Source organism: Corvus kubaryi, unplaced genomic scaffold (assembly GCF_017639235.1).
Source record: "Corvus kubaryi isolate FWS band 111438036 unplaced genomic scaffold, C.kubaryi_AGA036_p1.0 37397, whole genome shotgun sequence".
Taxonomy (NCBI): domain Eukaryota; kingdom Metazoa; phylum Chordata; class Aves; order Passeriformes; family Corvidae; genus Corvus; species Corvus kubaryi.
The window spans coordinates 21,115,376-21,131,616 of record NW_024581136.1 but is presented as its reverse complement, the minus strand read 5'-3'; the positions used below and the strand labels follow the sequence as shown (position 1 = coordinate 21,131,616).

General features: G+C 51.5%; 2 protein-coding genes across 5 annotated transcripts in view; one reads left to right on the top strand and one right to left on the bottom strand.

Annotated features, from left to right (window-relative positions):
• The window catches only part of MED12L (mediator complex subunit 12L), a 101,998-nt gene extending 99,087 nt beyond the window's left edge, over window positions 1–2,911 (top strand). The window contains exons 43-44 of the mRNA XM_042042402.1: window positions 1,566–1,833; window positions 2,213–2,911. Of these exons, the coding sequence (XP_041898336.1) occupies window positions 1,566–1,833; window positions 2,213–2,259 (315 nt within the window). The 3' untranslated portion in view covers window positions 2,260–2,911. The remainder of the gene's footprint in view (window positions 1–1,565; window positions 1,834–2,212) is intronic.
• On the bottom strand, window positions 2,524–15,762 carry IGSF10 (immunoglobulin superfamily member 10). Of its 4 annotated transcripts, none has more exons than XM_042042727.1 (7): window positions 15,664–15,762; window positions 14,930–15,174; window positions 13,735–13,864; window positions 12,719–13,109; window positions 8,354–12,205; window positions 6,849–7,749; window positions 2,524–6,212 (listed from the first exon to the last, which is right to left on the bottom strand). In XM_042042727.1, exons 2-7 carry the CDS (start codon window positions 15,121–15,123, stop codon window positions 4,304–4,306), a joined length of 7,377 nt encoding a protein of 2,458 aa, XP_041898661.1. In that variant the 5' UTR covers window positions 15,124–15,174; window positions 15,664–15,762; the 3' UTR covers window positions 2,524–4,303. The 4 variants fall into 4 exon arrangements, with proteins under 4 accessions (XP_041898661.1, XP_041898658.1, XP_041898660.1 ...); XM_042042724.1 differs by lacking the exon at window positions 15,664–15,762 and adding an exon at window positions 15,413–15,656; XM_042042726.1 differs by lacking the exon at window positions 15,664–15,762 and adding an exon at window positions 15,488–15,656.
• Window positions 15,763–16,241: the final 479 nt, after the last annotated feature.

Below are 16,241 nucleotides of genomic sequence, written 5' to 3'. Positions count from 1 at the left end.
GCCGGGGCAGCAGCAGCAGCAGCAGCAGCCGGGGCAGCAGCAGCAGCCGGGGCAGCAGCCGGGGCAGCAGCAGCAGCAGCAGCAGCCGGGGCAGCAGCAGCAGCTGGGGCAGCAGCAGCAGCAGCGGGGGCAGCAGCAGCAGCAGCAGCAGCCGGGGCAGCAGCAGCAGCAGCCGGGGCAGCAGCAGCAGCAGCCGGGGCAGCAGCAGCAGCAGCAGCAGCAGCAGCAGCAGCCGGCGCTCGGACTCCCGCCCGTGCGGCCGCAGGTGAGCAAAGGCGACCGGGCTGTGCTGGGGAGCGCTGAGGGGAGGGACGGGGGTGCTCTGTCCCCCGGGGACGAAGAAGTGACCCTTGGCCACGTGAGGTGCCGGTGGCTGGCACTGCTCCCCGTCACCGTCCTCGTGCTGTTGGGAGCACCCCTGCTGCCTGGCTGATCCGCCGCAGCCAGACCCCGGCCCCTGCTATGTCCCATCACAGGGGACTGTTCCTGACTTGAGGCCTTTGGTTTTTAGGCTGTACTACTAACAGGCTGGGGGGGAATGGGGCTTATTGTTTTAAGATCCCTTTAAATTAAATTGTTAGTAATAAACCAGAGTTTCATGAAGACAGCTGAACAAACTGAATTGCTTTTGAGACACGACTTTCTGCTGGATTGGAGCCTTTGATAGGTTAGGGAATGATTTTACCCAGTAATTGTCACTGCCAAATCCTTTTCCAATCTCATTATGCTTGTTTCCTTTATTTCCACAGTTTTTCCAAACATATTTAAGGTAGGTGGAGATAACTAGGAAAAGTTTGCTATAGAAAAGTAGAGAAAATACAGTAATGCTGAAACTGCAGCTTCTGAGTTTAAAAGCATTAATCTTAGATAATTTTCATCCATTTTTGAGGTTTTTTTAATAGTTCTTATCTCCTGAACAAACTGATGGGAGAGTGTCCCTGCAATGGGCACCTGCCTGGTGATGATTCCTGTGCCAGCACCTGCAGAGCAGAAGGTGCTGTGGGTTGGGTTTATGTCCCCAGAAAACCCCGGTGTGCTGGGTAGTGCCTTTGACTAACCTCAGCAGTTAGTATAGCCTGGTAGCCAGGAGATTACACAACACATCTTAAGTGAAGGATTTGGTTTCAGAAAGGGAAAAGGTACTGAAGTCTTGTAAAACACTGAAACTGCCTTCAGTAAGCACGAGGTTTCGCTGAGCAAAGCTCGGGCGGTTTCTGTAGCACCCACGGAGTTATTAGGGTACTGGATTACTCCAGTTTTATTCAGCATGTCAGGTTTCCAAACTGCATCCTGTATCCTTGTGCAGAAGAATCACTTAATTAAAAGCATTAGAAGCATGTGCATTTTCACTGGGTCTAATGAGAAAAAAAAAAATTTGGGATTTAAGAGGCAGATCTGTAAAGCTGAGAGACCAGAGATGGATGGTAGACGCCGAGTTTGGGGTGCTGCTCCCATTGTGCTCAATGCCACAGCCACAGTGGGGCTTCCCTGAAGCCTTCTCTTCTGCAGGCTGAACACCCCTGGTGGGAGATTGCAGGGAAGGAAGAGAGCAGATGTTCTGAGAGTTCTCAGGGTGTTCCCTGTGTCCTTGCTGTCCAGGGCACCTGCCTGCCCTCACTGCCCTCCCCAGCTCCTGCCCACTGCGCCGGGGCAGCACAGCCGAGCACCTGTGTTCAGGCACGGAGGGATTTGTTACCTGCCGTGGCTCAGGCACTGAGGGATTTCTTTCACCTTTCCCACTCCCACTGCAGTTCCCAAGGCCAGGCTTGCAGCAGACCCAGCAGCAGCAGCAGACGGCGGCGCTGGTCAGGCAGCTCCAGAAGCAGCTCTCCAGTAAGTGCGTGTGTGCACGGACACGTGGAAATGTGTCTGAACGTGGAATTGTCTTTCTGGAGACTTTCTGCCTGTTTGCCTGCTGCTAGAGGTACATGGAGGTCATTCACCTACTGACAGCTCGATGGATGTCCCAGTCCTTTTGGTGTGGCACCAAAGCCCAGTGCTGGGACACCGTGTGGTCCCCAGGGCAGCCCTGGGGCTGCAGCTGGAACCCACCCGCCTTCCCCAGTCCTCTGCAGGAAAAGTCCCCAGGGAAGTGAGTGCCCCTGACCTCGGGTGGATGAGGGATTTGCTGACTGCTGCTTGCCACTGCTGCACCAAATTCAGGTATTCTTCTGTATTTTGGTACAGTCACCTCTTTTTCTTCCTCCACCAGGTAACCAGCAAGGGGTGAGCCAGTATGGGCACCCCCCCCACTTCTGACCACGGTGGGAGTGGATGCAGGGGATGTTTGCACTGAGGAACAGGACACTGGAAATTCAATGCACTAGTCATTGCTGGACAGCAGAACATGAGTTCTCTCCTTATTTCCATCATTATTATTTGTGCTGCAGTTGATGTGAATATGTAACAAGGTTGGGGGTTGGGTTGGGGTTATTTTTGTGTTTAACTAGATTTCAGTATCTGGACTTTTGTGGACCTATTTGAAGAATGTTATGGCAGATTTTATGAATTTGGTTCTTTTTAGGTCCTGTTACTTTCAAAGAGGACAAAGAATGCAGGATTTATTTATTTGTGGAAAACACTTTTTTATTTTAATTTTTTTTTTTTTTAAGAACTGCACTGGACCAAACTACTAAACTAAAAGGCACTTCTGATTCTAGCGTAAAAGTTAATTTGTCCATTAAAATGTTCACCTCTTTCTTCATTGGCAGAACAAGCATTGCTTTAAATCATGTTTATTTGACTGTGATTTTCATATGCACTTTACAGAGTTCTTTGTTTAAAGTACCAATTCCTCTTGCTCTTACTGTGGTAAGAAGGTGCTGAAGTGGGCTTATTGCTTGTATTAGAACTTCTTAAAGTTTACATGAAAAGCCACAATGTAATGTTAATAAACCTACTGGAAGTAGCAGTGGTTGCTCTCTGTTGCCTTCCCTCTGAAGCTCTCAGGTGAAGGTCCCCAGGGTGCCTGTGGTGACAGGGGCTGAGCCTCCAGGTCACCAGGGAACCTCTGAGTGCTGGCAGAGCCTCACAGCAGGTGAACCCCATGTCCCACCTGATGCCATCAGTGCCAGATCTCATCCCAGCTTTCATGCACGAGGATGGAAGAGCCCCCACGTCCTTCCCGCGGTTTCAGCTGTCCTGGAGCCAGCTGCCCTTTGGATGGCATCGCCTCCTGTTTCCTGTGCCAGCTGCCAGTGAGGCACGGCAGGTATTCCCCATCCTGGGGGGAGGCCTTGGCTGGGTGAGGCACTGCATCATCAGCTGAGTGCAAAACAGGCGAGCTATCAACCAAAATCACCACAAACAAATCGTGGTTATTCAAACCTCTGCAAACAGGTATCATTTTGCGTGTGTTGAGAGTTGAAAAAGCAGAATGAATTTATTACTATTTTATGTCATTTAGGAGTTACTCTATACAAATCTTTTTCAATGCCCTCATTTTGCAAGAGGAACTTTAAATGCTGGAGCATTTAAAATACTCTGGTAATACTTTTTTCCTGCTTTGTAGTAACTCAATTTGCTTCTTGAACCTACCTGGCTGCTCAACTGAGGAATCACAATTCTAAATTGAGATTCAAATTGATATGATTTTTTTCTATTGAGAAATCTTTAAAAAATGCTTTTGTGACAATAAAAAAGCGATGCCAGGCTGGACTGGTTCTACACCCAGTCTGTATGCATTGGCTTAACAGTGCTGAGCAGAGCTTCCTGTCTTGTTCCAAACTGAGCTGTTCTGTGTCATCCCACAGCTCTGCAGAAAAGACTGTGGCAACCACTGCTGTGCTATTAAAAATACTTCACTACTTGTTACATCATTGAGTATTTATTTTAAAAACATACTAAATATTAAAACACAGTAAGAAGGTAATCTGCATCCCAGTAAACCTGCTCGTCAGCTCCCAGGTGTCCTTGCCCTCTCTGATCCATGCTTGTGACAGTCATACAAGGTGGGCAGTATGGAACTGATGAAAAACTCTGTCCATACAAGAGCTCTCTGGGCACATTTCCAGAAAATTACCATGTTTGACAGTCAATATTTGCTATTACTTTGCAGAGCAAAAGTGCCTTAATTTTGCTTTCATTTAAATCCCCTGAACATGGAGAGATCCAATGCTAGCAAATAATGCTAGAGCTAATTTTCCCCTTCCTCCCTCCTTTTGCCCAGTCACTGCAGCCTGAATGCTGTGGACGTGTTCAGGCACGCACATGCTTGTGGCTGCCTTTGATTAAAGTCATTGCAAGGATGACCTCAGTCCAGCTGCAGCCCGTGTTCACCACCATTCCTGCTGCATTTCTGGCTTCAGATGACGTGGATATACGTTACTGCAGTGTCAGTGCCAAGGGCGTTCCTCGCTGTGCACTTGTACGTGCCGGAATTGGAGGGTCGGGGATTCTGCAGGAGCAGAGTGCCCGTGGGGTGAAGCAGCTCGCCCCCAGATCCCCAGCCCTGGCGAGCTGTGGAGAGTGTGGAGCGGTCAGGTAATTCCCAGGTAATTTCTGGTTTTGGTATCCCCAGCACTACACAGTGGAGCTGGACTGCTGCCCCTGGCATGGTGTGGATGGCCGGGGGGGGTCTGCCCACGATCCGCGGGGCGTAGGCTGTGACCGTGACAGGAATGCTGAGGGAGGAGTCCCCGGCATCGTTGTGGGCCCTGCACACGTAATTCCCGGCGTCGTGGGCCGAGGCTGCCCCAATGACCAAGGTGCCATTCTCCAGCAGCAGGTACCTCCCGCTGACCTGCGGCCGGTCCAGCACACGTCCCCCTGGCAGCGTCCACGCCATCCTGGGCTTGGGGCTCCCCTCAGCCAGGCAGTGAAGCGACAAAGGCTCCCCACTGACACCCTTCACCAGCCCTGCAGGGCGGGTGAGGATATTGGGCTTCTGGGCAACCTCCAGGACCATGAGCTTTTCAATATAGCCAACCTTGTTCCGGGCAGCACAGCGGTAGCGCCCGGCTTGGTGTCTCTCAGGATTGTTGATGGTCAGGGTCCCATTGCTTCCTGTGAAAAACTGGGATGTCCTGATGCTGCTGGAAAACCACGTGCCATTGGGCAGCATCCAGCTTATATCTGGGGGAGGGTTTCCATCCACAGAACAGTTCAGTGTGATAGTTTTCCCAGGTTTTACTATTATTTTTTCGTTGAAAGGATTTTTGAACACTGGTCGCCGCAGCATTTCTGTGACTTCCAGCTGCACCACCAGCACAGTTTCTCCCCCGTCGTTACGTGCCACACAGATAAAATCCGCTGTGTCTGAGGGCCTGATGTTCCGAATCTCAAGTGTCCCGTTTTTGTGTACCACAATCCTGCTCCCATAATATGGGGCTGTTAGGAAAATGTTATCGGGCATGATCCACATAATCTGAGGAGGAGGTGTCCCTTCTGCCCGGCAGTCGATGTGTTTCTTTGAGTGCCTCACTGCCGTCACCTTCATGATTGTTTTGTTCCTGTATAAACCATTTATGATGGGGGGTTTAGCAGCCACGTCCAGCTTGTACAGTTTGGTGTCATCCCCGCCAGGATTCCGAGCCACACACATGTACTCCCCAGCATCCAGCAGGCTGGCGTGGCTGATGGAGAGAGAGCCGTTGGTGTGCAGGGAGTGCCTGTCTGTGGACGAGGAGATCATCTCACTGGAAGGCAGCAACCAGAATATCTGTGCCCTGGGTTCTCCAGCAGCTTCACAGTCCAGCAGTGCTGTGTCTCCAGCTGTCACTGTAATGTATGTCTTGTAATTGTGCTTTATTTGAGGGGCTGCCACGATGACCGTGACGTGGATCTTCATCTCGTCCCTCCCCAGAGTGTTCTGGGCATAGCACGTGTAATCTCCTCCTTCTGTCACTCCAGCTTTGTTGAGGTACAGAGTCCCATTGTTGAAGAGGACGTACCTGCGAGACCTGTGCCCACTGTCATCCGCCAGCATCGCGTTGTTCACCACCGTCCCATCTGGCAGACCCCAGGATATTTCTGGTGTGGGCGACCCAGAGGCCTTGCAGTCCACTCTGAAACCCTTCCCATATGGCACCAGTTTCTTGAACTGCTGTTTGTGGTCAATCTTGGCTGGTTTCATTGTGATGCTGACTTTCATCAGTATCAGATCATCCCCAATTCTGTTTCTTGCGACACACAGATAGTCACCTGCATCTTTTTCTGTAACTGCCTCAATAGCCAGGGATCCATTGGGGTAGACATGGATCCGACTTCCCATTCTGTTGTGGGGAGAGAGAGAGGAAAAGAATTATGAAAACGAGTGCTGGAGGTGAATACTGAGCACTGGAAGGGACTGAACGTGTTCACAGCACAGCACAGCAGCTCTTTCTAAAGGCACTGTGCCCACGCCAGCTGATGTCATTGCCATCAATAACATTTGGTGTTATGTGGATGTGAGCAGTGCTGACTCTGCTGGGAGCGCCCTGTGTTGGGTCTGTCTCTCCCAAGGTAAAGGTGAAGTGTTACTGTGGGAGGGGGTCTGGGGAGACCCCCAAAGGTAGACTTGGCAGAGACGAAAGAAACCTCTCCCTCCTGAGCCCTGCTTCACAAATCTGTTACAAGTAACTTCTCTGAACTGACAGCAGTCAGCCAGTGCATGATGACAGGAGTTACCTTAATTCAAATATGACTTGTACCTGTTTTGAGACCTCACCCACTTAATGGCAATTGATGTGATCTGTTATTAGATCTGTTATTAGATACAGATGCCATTAGAACAGATGTTTCACCACTGCTAAATGCTTAAAAATTGGTTTAGTTCACAGTGGTTTAGTGCTGTAATAGGCTCTTATGTGAGCACCAGAGGAGGCAGTGTTTTAAGTTCCAAAGAGATGGAGGAAAAAAAAGGGGCATACCTGTGCCACTGGTCCACAACAGCCTTGGAGGGCAACCTCCAGATTATCCTGGGCTTGGGCTCCCCAGTTGCTGTACAGTTCAGAAGCAACCTCTCCCCAAAGTTCAGCCGAGTCAGTTCTTGAGAGGCGATGGCTATTTTTGGAAGTATTTCTCTGCGCTCCACCACGAGGCTGACCACCCTCCTGTCCGAGCCCGTGGAGCTCGTGGCTATGCACTCGTAGTTGCCGCTGTCGGAAGGGGCGATGCTGCCCAGGTGGAAGGTGCCGTTGGGGAACAGGAACAGCCTCGTGTGTACCAACTGCAGAGGTTTCACCACCGTGCCGTCAGGGAGGACCCAGTGCACGCTGGGCTGAGGGTTCCCTTGCACTGTGCAAGGGAGTTTCAGGCTTTCCCCCATCATTCCTGCCACGCTCTGTCTCTTCTCCTCCAGGATGGTGGGAGGGGCTGCAACGACCTGCAGTTTCACAGCCAGCGTGTCGGTGCCCGCAGGGTTTTTGGCCAGGCACGTGTAGAGGCCCCTGTCGTACACAGTGACTGCCCGGATCACTAAAGTGCCGTCCGGTTCCACGTGAGCTCTGTCGTTTCCCGTGGAGGAGGGGACGAGGTGGGTTTGATTTGCCAGAAGCCAGGAGATGGTGGGAGGGGGCCTGCCCTCGGCCCTGCACGCCACTGCCACGGTGTTCCCGGAGTGCGCGGTGAGCAGCCGCTGCCGGCCGCCGGCGATGCGGGGCGGGCTGGCCGCCACGGACAGGGTGACCAGGAGCCGGGCCGCGCCGTGCGCGTTGGCCGCCGTGCACAGGTACTGCCCGCCGTCCTCCGGCCGCGCCCGGGCGATGGACAGCGTCCCGTTGGCCAGCACCACCCACCGGCCGGCACCGCGGCGTCCCGGAGCATCGGGCCCTGCGAACAAGGGCGGCAGCACAGCCTGTCAGCACCTGCCTCTTGGTTCCTTCTCCTCAGTCCCAAACACCCTGTCCTGGTCTGCTTTGCCCAAGTAACCCCATATATATAGAGATAAATAATAACAGCGATAAAATGGAGAGAAACCAGAGTATTTTGCATATAGAATGACAAAGCTTTAAAGTAAGAATGAAGCTGAATCTCCAGCAGAGACAAAGTCTGGATAAAGCAGATGGGGCTTTGCAGTCCAGACCTGGCACAGCTGTAACTGGATTTGAGTGTTTTTACCACATTTTTCTTTTCACTTGTCTCACTGTTCTGGAATAGCAGGTAATGTACAATAAATACTGAATTCTTCCCACAATAAGCAAGAAATTATAGTTAAACATACTTTTTTTTTTTTTTAAAATCATTTCACTAAAGAGCTCTTCCAGAATCAGCACTAAGATGATCCAGTGAGTCCCTGTCACTGTTTCCAAGTTTACCTTTCACTGGTATTTCATAGCACTCTGAAATGAAGCAATGCTTGAGTTTGGCACACAGAAGAGGTGCCGAATTACAGCACTAATGGAGGGTAAATTCTAGAGAGGTTTATCAAGCTCACCTGATGATATCTTTGTCCACTGTATTATTGGAAGGGGATTCCCAGTAGCTTCACAAGGAATAAAGGCATCGGAATCCGCCAGCAGAGTGAAAGCAGCCAATTTCCCTCCGACTATTCTGGGCTTTGAAAAATGGTTTCTGCTTGCAGAACCTAAGGTGATGAGATTGGGGATGGTGGCAGTTTCTTGATCTCTTCTTTCAGACCAGCCACTGACAGAGCTGTCCTTGTCCCTGCCCCACGGAGATGCGATCTGTGGTGACTGCAGTGTGGGCCCCCGCTCTGTGCCTTTGGGAGGTGGCTCGGGCTGGCGTCCGGCATCCCCCCGCAGAGGCGAGGAGGCTCTGGCGCTCGGTGCAGGTGGCACGGCTGCGGTCGGGGCTGGCAGAGGGGAGGGGTGCCGAGTGCTGGGAGCAGTGACTGCAGAGGGAGCGCTTGGCACGGTTCTTGCTGGGAATGTGGCCTGTGCTGCCTGGTTTTTCTCCCCCATTTTCACGTAGGATTTTTCTCCTGCCGTGGCAGTGGCTCTGATGTGCTGAGCAGGTACTGGCCCTGATGTGGCCCTGACTGCAGCAGGTCGGGCACTTGTGGCACCAGGAGGCTCGTCCAGCCATGGTGAGGTTTGGAGACCCATGGTGGGGGTCTGGGCAGCACTAGTGGGTGGTGACGTGGCCAGCTGGGTGTTCCTCTGTGTGCCTGGTGTGGTTTGGAGTGCCACGATGGGGCTCTGAGCAGTCAGACTGCCAGGCAATGTTGCTGTCTGGGTGTTCCTCCAGGTGCCCAGCATTGCTGACATCTGTGTGGCTGCCGTGGGCCTGTGCTGCGGTGCCTCGGGGGTGCCAGGGATCCACAGTGCTGATGTTTTGGCCATGGAGACTGCACTGATGCTCCCTGGTAGAGGTTTTGCGGGTGTGAGGCTTGGAGGCACAGCTGGTGATGTAACTGTAGCCACACGCTGTGGGGCAGGTGCTTTAGGAGGCCTCTTCCTCCTCTGACCTCTCCTTCCTCCCACTCTGAATATTTTACTTTTGGCGAGTCTGGTGTCAGTTTGAGGAGTAGTAACGAGTGTACCTGTTGGCTTCAAACCCATTGCACCCAATCCACTGGTTGCAGTAGTGGCAGTGTCCTTTGCAGTGACAGATGTGCCTGTGGTAGCAGCTTTTTGCCTTGCACTACGTTTGTTTTCCTCTTCCCTGGGGAATGCTGTGTTTTGATGGGCTCCCATGGGGCGCTCCATTGGCATATTCATGGTGGAGGGGGGTGCTTCTGGGCTAAATGGATTGATGGAACTGCTTAAGTTATTTACGGTTGGTACATTTGATACATAGTTCGTATTCAGTTGAACACCTGTAGCCACAGCTGTACTTCCTCGGGCAGACCCTGGTGTCCCAAAATTGTAGCGGTGCTCTTTCATACTTGGGATACGTCCTGGTCTAACAATTCGTCTCCGACCAGAAATTTTCCTTCGTCTTCCATGGTGCTGCTGGAGCTGGGGTGGATGAGTTGGAAGGTCCTGGATCACCCGAATTTGCTGACGAGTGGTGAAAGTTGAGGCCAGTGGTGGCTTAGGGGTTCCTCCTTTCTGAGTACTATGAAAATAAATGGGGCCAAATTCAGAGCTTGGTGCATTGACTGTCACCACAGGGACCTGGGGATCTGGTTTGGTGGAAACCTTATCAATAGACTCAGTAAAAATATGTAACTTGTCTGCTGTGCTTTGGGGAGTCACAGCCTTGCTAGTGCCTGTAGCTTCTGTCGTGGGTGTCACAGATGCAGATTTTAGATGCTGGTTATTAACTTCCCCAGAATATACTGAGTTTTGCCCAGCAGGGAAGAGTGTGGATGTTCCACTTGATACACTTGATTGTTTTACACCATTTGCTGGTATTTGACTCAAATCAGATCTTTCCCATGAGTCTGTAGGGCTTGGATATGTTTGTGGCCTTTTGCTGCCCGGTGCCACAGTGTGTGGAAGAGGTGAGGGTAGGGGAGTTAATGACACTGTGAGCAGGAGGGAGGTGTTCCTGGCAGGAGTGGGGTTCGCGGTCTGCTCGGGCCCTGCAGTGATTGCGAGTTCTGTTGCTCTGCCCAGAGCAGATACTGGGGGTCTCTCTGTTGCTGGTATCATGAATTCTTCTTCTGGAGATATGAGATCACCAGATGCCTCCTCCTCATCCTCAGGTTCCTCTGAGAGCTTATGGACTTGAATGGGTGGTTCTGTTGCAACTTCTTGTTTGTCTGTCACTGTCAAATTCCTCTTTGTTTTCTCCAACAAGGCTGCCCAGCGCTGTGGATCAACTCTCCTGCCTGAGGAAACAAACTGTCTCCTGTGTCCCCTGAACCGCCTGCCTGTTCTGTCTCCGTAGGGCCAGTGAGGCATTTTCCCGTGGCTGTTCCTCTGACGTGCGCTCTGTGCGCCCTGGCTGCTGGCTGCTGATGCAGCAGATTGCCCACGAGCTGTCAGGGTGGCTGGAGTGGCTGAGGGATGTCTCTGTGCTGCAGCAGAGCGCAGCAGTTCATTGCCAGAGCCCTCTTCCCACTCTACCACAGCTCCGTGGTTTTTCTTCGGAGCAGTTTCATCCTGTCTCATTAGCACTTGGAAAACCAGAAGATCGACACCGTACTGATTGGCTGCAACACATCGGAAGTAGCCCACATCTCGCTCCGTCACCCCTTGTATTCTCAAGGTGCCATTGGCAAAAATATGTTTGTTTCCTACAGACTGACGAAGAATCGCGTGCTCAGGTGACACCCAGGTAACGGCAGCGTCCGGAGCGGCCGTGGCCGTGCAGGGAAGGTGGAGCGTGCTGCCGAGAGCCGTCGGCAGCTGGGCTCCATTCACTCCGTTGTGCTCCACGTGGGGATCCAGCACCGTAATCCGGAACGTGAGCGCGTCGGCGTCGTTGCGGTTGGTGCTGATGCAGTGATAGAGCCCCGTGTCAAACACGTCAGCCGTCCGCAGCGTCAGCGTCCCGCTTTTGAGGACTACGATTCTCCCATCCTCGCTGATATGGGGAGCTCGCACTTTGCTGCCATCGGCCAATATCCACTCCATGGCAGGAGCTGGTTCCCCAGCTGCCTGGCACCCCAGTTCCACGGTGCCCCCGACTAGCACAGTGTGCTCTGTTTGGGTGCTGTTGTCCCTGGAAATGATGGCCCAGTTATTTCTCACCTGGTTTTTGTCATCGCTGGGCAAACTGATCTGGGCGTCGGTGGAGTAGCGGATGTGCAGCGTGCTGAGTGTGGTGGCTGTCCTGTCCAGCTGCAGGGACACTTTGCTCTGCATCAGCCAGGCTGGCTCAGCTTGCAGGTCAGCCTCAATACTGGTGAAAAGTTCATCTTTCTCACTGTAGATCTGCTTATATTTGTAGCTAATAAGAGGCAGGTCAGTTGTCCGCCCAGTTTGCTCCAGTTTCAAGGGAGAATTGCTGTACAATGCCAGGATGCTCCACAGCTGCTGGATGTGTCCATAATCGATGCCACACACCAGGAATGCTGAGAACGAGGTTTTGAGGACTGTGCTGTTGCCATTTTTGTCAAATGAGATGGGAGACATTTCTTTAGGTTTCTGGACATTGCAAACCAAGTTGCCTCGATTTCCTGCTTGGTCAGTCATATTCAAAACCACAGATCCTATCGGAGCTATTAGATCCTTGGGAGACACGAAACTGAAATCCCCATCGTCTGGCACCGTGAGGTTTCTGGATTTCAGGGAGTCATGGATGACTGGCTTAGTGCAGGTGAAAGATGCAGAAGGAAGATCCACTAAACTTTTCCCATTATGATTTTTGGGACTAGCACAGACTGGACATTGATGGACACCGGAACTTCTCTCTTTTCTGCACTTTATAACATCTGAAGGGAAGAAAAGTTCAGTAAGCTTCTGTGCTACAAGTTTTAGTATTAAAAATGACATATAGCTTCTAACAAGTGGTTCTTTTGAATAAAATAAAACCAAAGCTTGAAGTGACATGTGAACGGCAGCAGCAGAGAAAGTACTCTGGTCCCTTGAGTTCCTTATTTTCTTTTTAAAGAATCAAGTGCAATGTGGCCCTTGCTCTTGCCAATTCCATGAAACTTAGCTTGTTCCCTGTGGATTCTCCTGGTGCCCAGAAGCTTTGGACTGGCCAAAGAAAATTCTCCGTTAAGGAAAGCTACACTTGGGAATGCGTTAAAGCCACTAAATTCATTTAATCTGGGAAAGTGAGTGGTATTAATCTCTTTACCCTGATTATACACACCTACAAAAATCCTATCTTCCAGACTTTCCTGGGAGAATAAATAGATGAATAAAGGGCAATTACCTGTATCGGGAAGAATAAGATGCTACAACAGGATTAAAGAGCATAAACAAAGCCTTCAGCTCACCTGGCCTCTCCTGTGCCCACTCAGCAAACCCCTGCAGGCTGCAATCACAGGACCAGGGGTTTCCATGGAGGTAAATGCTCTCGAGCTCTGACATGTAGGAAAACATTTCTTGTGGAAGTGAAGTCAGCACATTGTCAGACAGAGAGATGTGCTTTAGGAAGGATATTTTGAATATTTGACTATAGCGCAAGGTGACAAAAGTGTCTGGATGCAGCTGCTGAAGTAAATTTCCATCCAGGTGGACCAACCTCAAGGAAGTGAGTCCATAGAAAACATTGGGATTCACAAATTCGATTTGATTGTGGTCCATATGCAGCCGTACCAAGCTGTTCAGGCCATAAAATACATCCTGCTGAAGCACTCTGACCTTGTTGTAACTCATTTTTAAGACCTGTTTGTGAAAAAGTAACAAATGCATAATATTAAACCATGTTAAAGTTATAGGATCCCTAATAAATGCTGCTGAAGGTTGCTGTGTGCAGTGAAAGTTCTTCACCAGACCAGGAATGCCAGGGAACTGGAGTTTCTTTAAAGAACTGAAGTGTTTATATGCAGTGTGTTAAGTTTCTGCACAGTGGTGGCCTTTTTTTCACGAAGGCTAGAAAAGGACAGGATTGTACTGAAGGGAAAGCTCGATGGAAAACAATCCTCAAAAACCCCCAGACTGACTAACAAATTAACAACGACAAGTTTCCTTTTTCAGACACTGTAGTTGGAGCTTTGCAATCTTTCTCCCCTGTATGAAAGAGAGTTTTTACTGCAGCTGCCTGCTAAGATAAGCTGAGAGATATCTACCAATGTGTTTGTCGTGCTCTTCACCCTGTACCCGAGTGCCCACCTGGGAAGGAAAGACATTTCCCATTAGGACTCTGGATTTTGAAGGCCCTTGACTTTTGCGTGAGTACGGTAAGAAACAGGAACCTGAAATGCTGCAGAAGGCTGCTCTGTGGCTGTTTACCAGAATCACTGAAAGTTAAGTCATAACAAAAAGTAACACTGGGTCATTTAGCTCTTACCTGCAGTGAACGTAAATCACTGAACACCTTCTCAGGGATCATGTTGATCTCATTGCTGTGCAGCATCAGTAACTCCAGTTTCTCCAGGCCAGCAAAGTCCGTGGGGCTCAGCTTTCGCAGGCTGTTGTAGCTGTACGGGATGGTTTAGTCAGCCCCAACTCACACACTTAAATCCAACCAACCCAAAACAAAAGAACCACTTTTTGGGAATGGCTGAAGGTAAGCAGCACTTCCCCTTGCCAAGATGAAACTAGGTCATTCTTTCATGTTAGCACCAAAGATGATCACTTTTCCAGGACAGAATTCTGATGGTGAATTCCCAGTGGATGGGGCAAGTGACAGCAAGCGTGAAACACATCTGTCTGTGTTCATTTTGCTACCACTTCAATGAAATATTCCCTGTATATTTTCTGCAGACACATGTTTCAAAGGTTACGTGTATCAAAAGGGATACACAGATCAGGCAAATATTGCTGATGGGTCTCATCATTTGACTTAAGAGAGAGGACACTTGCTAGAAACTGCATGAAGGGGCCAGACAAGCCTGGGTATGATCTGTTCCCTGCTCCTTTAACCACACAGAGAACAGAACCACCACGGAGGCTGACAAGGCCAGACAAGTGAAATTTCCCTTGAACTCAGCAGATGAAAGCACAGACCCTAATGCTGTGGGACATTCTAAGTGACAGAATCACAGAATAGGCTGAGCTGGAAGGGACACAGAAGGATCGAGTCCAGCCCTTAAGTGAATGGCTCATATGGGGATCTAACCTGCGACCTTGGTGTTACATCACAGCAAAGTCTCTGCAGATGTTAATACATATGCTCCTTTTCCAGTCCTCTTTCTGAGCTCTGAACTATCCTTTCCCGGAGAGAAATCTATTTCAGACTTCTTCCAGGTTCTATGTGGGCTCCATGCTACAGACACAAAATGTTCAGGTAATATAAAGGAAAGTTAAGTTCAAAACCTTCTGAAGTTTTCGTGTGCCCTGTGCTAGATCCCCAAAATTCCTCCTTAGTGTGGGTGGTCTCAGGCTTTGCTGGCTGTGACTGCAGCCACTGGTGAGCACTAAAGAACTTTAAGCTCCATAGACTTTGGTTAATTTTTAGCCCTAAATCTGGAAAGTTAATTATTGCTGTGCAAAGTGTTGAAAGGCAAGTGGTCTGAGTATTCAAATCCCGCAGTACCACGTACCCCAGGTTGATGCGCTGCGCGTCCGGGGGGATGCGCGGGGGGACGGCGGTGAAGTAGCGGAAGGTGCAGTGGAGCTCGGCGGAGCCGTGGCAGGCGCAGGGCCGGGGACAGGCGCTGATGCCCGGCAGGGTGGCCAGGCAGGCGGCCAGGAGGGTCCCCAGCCAGCGGGGCTGTTCCCTGCGCGGGGCCCCCATCCTGCGGGGATCCTACGCTGCCATCCCCGACAGCGGCGGGCAGACGGGTTCCTGCAGGGGAAACAGAGCACACAGGCACTTACAGCGACAGTCGAGCTGAGCCGCTCGGGTTTAAGCCATAAGCAAAGAAGAATTTTTAACTTGAAAGAAAAACCCACCCACCAACCAGCCCCCAAACTCCCGGGTTTCCCCTCAGCGACAGATCTGTGTCATGACCTAAAGTATTGTCATTTGACAGCTGCCCCACTGTGCCCCTGTCCGGCGCGATGTGCCGGGAGCTGCTGCTCACAGGAAAAGCTGGAATTCCGCAGGGAGCAGCCGGGGGAGCTGCAGCCGGTGCCCGCCGTGTATCCCACCCGCGGACCTGGCCCGGTTGTGCGGAGCGTTCCCGACTCCGCCGGCGGCTCATCCCCCGGCGGCGTCTCCACACGTCAGCTCCTTCCCCGCCAGGAACCATTCCAAGCAAAATTAACTCATTTCGCATCCCTCGCACAAACCCTCGGCGCTTCCCCGGGACCGGGACCGGCCGCACGTCCCCACCTGAGCGTCCCCACCTCCGGGGCCGGGCCGGGCAGGGACAAACCCGCCACCGGCTCCTCCTCCCGGGGGACGCTGCCGGCTCGCCCGGGCTCCCCGCGCAGCCCGATCGGCACCGCTCGCTGCGAGGCGGGGAGGGGAGAAGCGCCCGCCTCTCCCGGGGATGCTGCGGACCGGCACCGCCGCTCCCTCCGCGGCCCCGCTTTCCCCGCGCGGGTGCCCCGCAGCCCCCGGCCCACCCCGCCGGGGGCTCGGCTGCCCTCGCAGACAAGGAGCGGTTGCTCTCCGGGGGGAGTTCGTGCATGACCCCTCCAAAACCCGGCCGATGACACCTTCAGTTCGGTTTTGGAGAGAAAGGTTTCCTCTCCTTGCAGACGGAGTCTGTCAGTGCTTCAGGTCCTTCTTTTCGGCTCAGAGGTGTCTGTAACAGCCACAAACTCGACTGACAGCACCTTTCTGCTGAAAGCGTGTCATTCTAGGGCAAACCTCCTTCTAGGAGAGGTTCGACTGGAGATATAAAGGCAGTACAAAGCTTTAAAGATAAGATAAAGCCTCAAATATATTTTTAAAGGTTCTAAAAC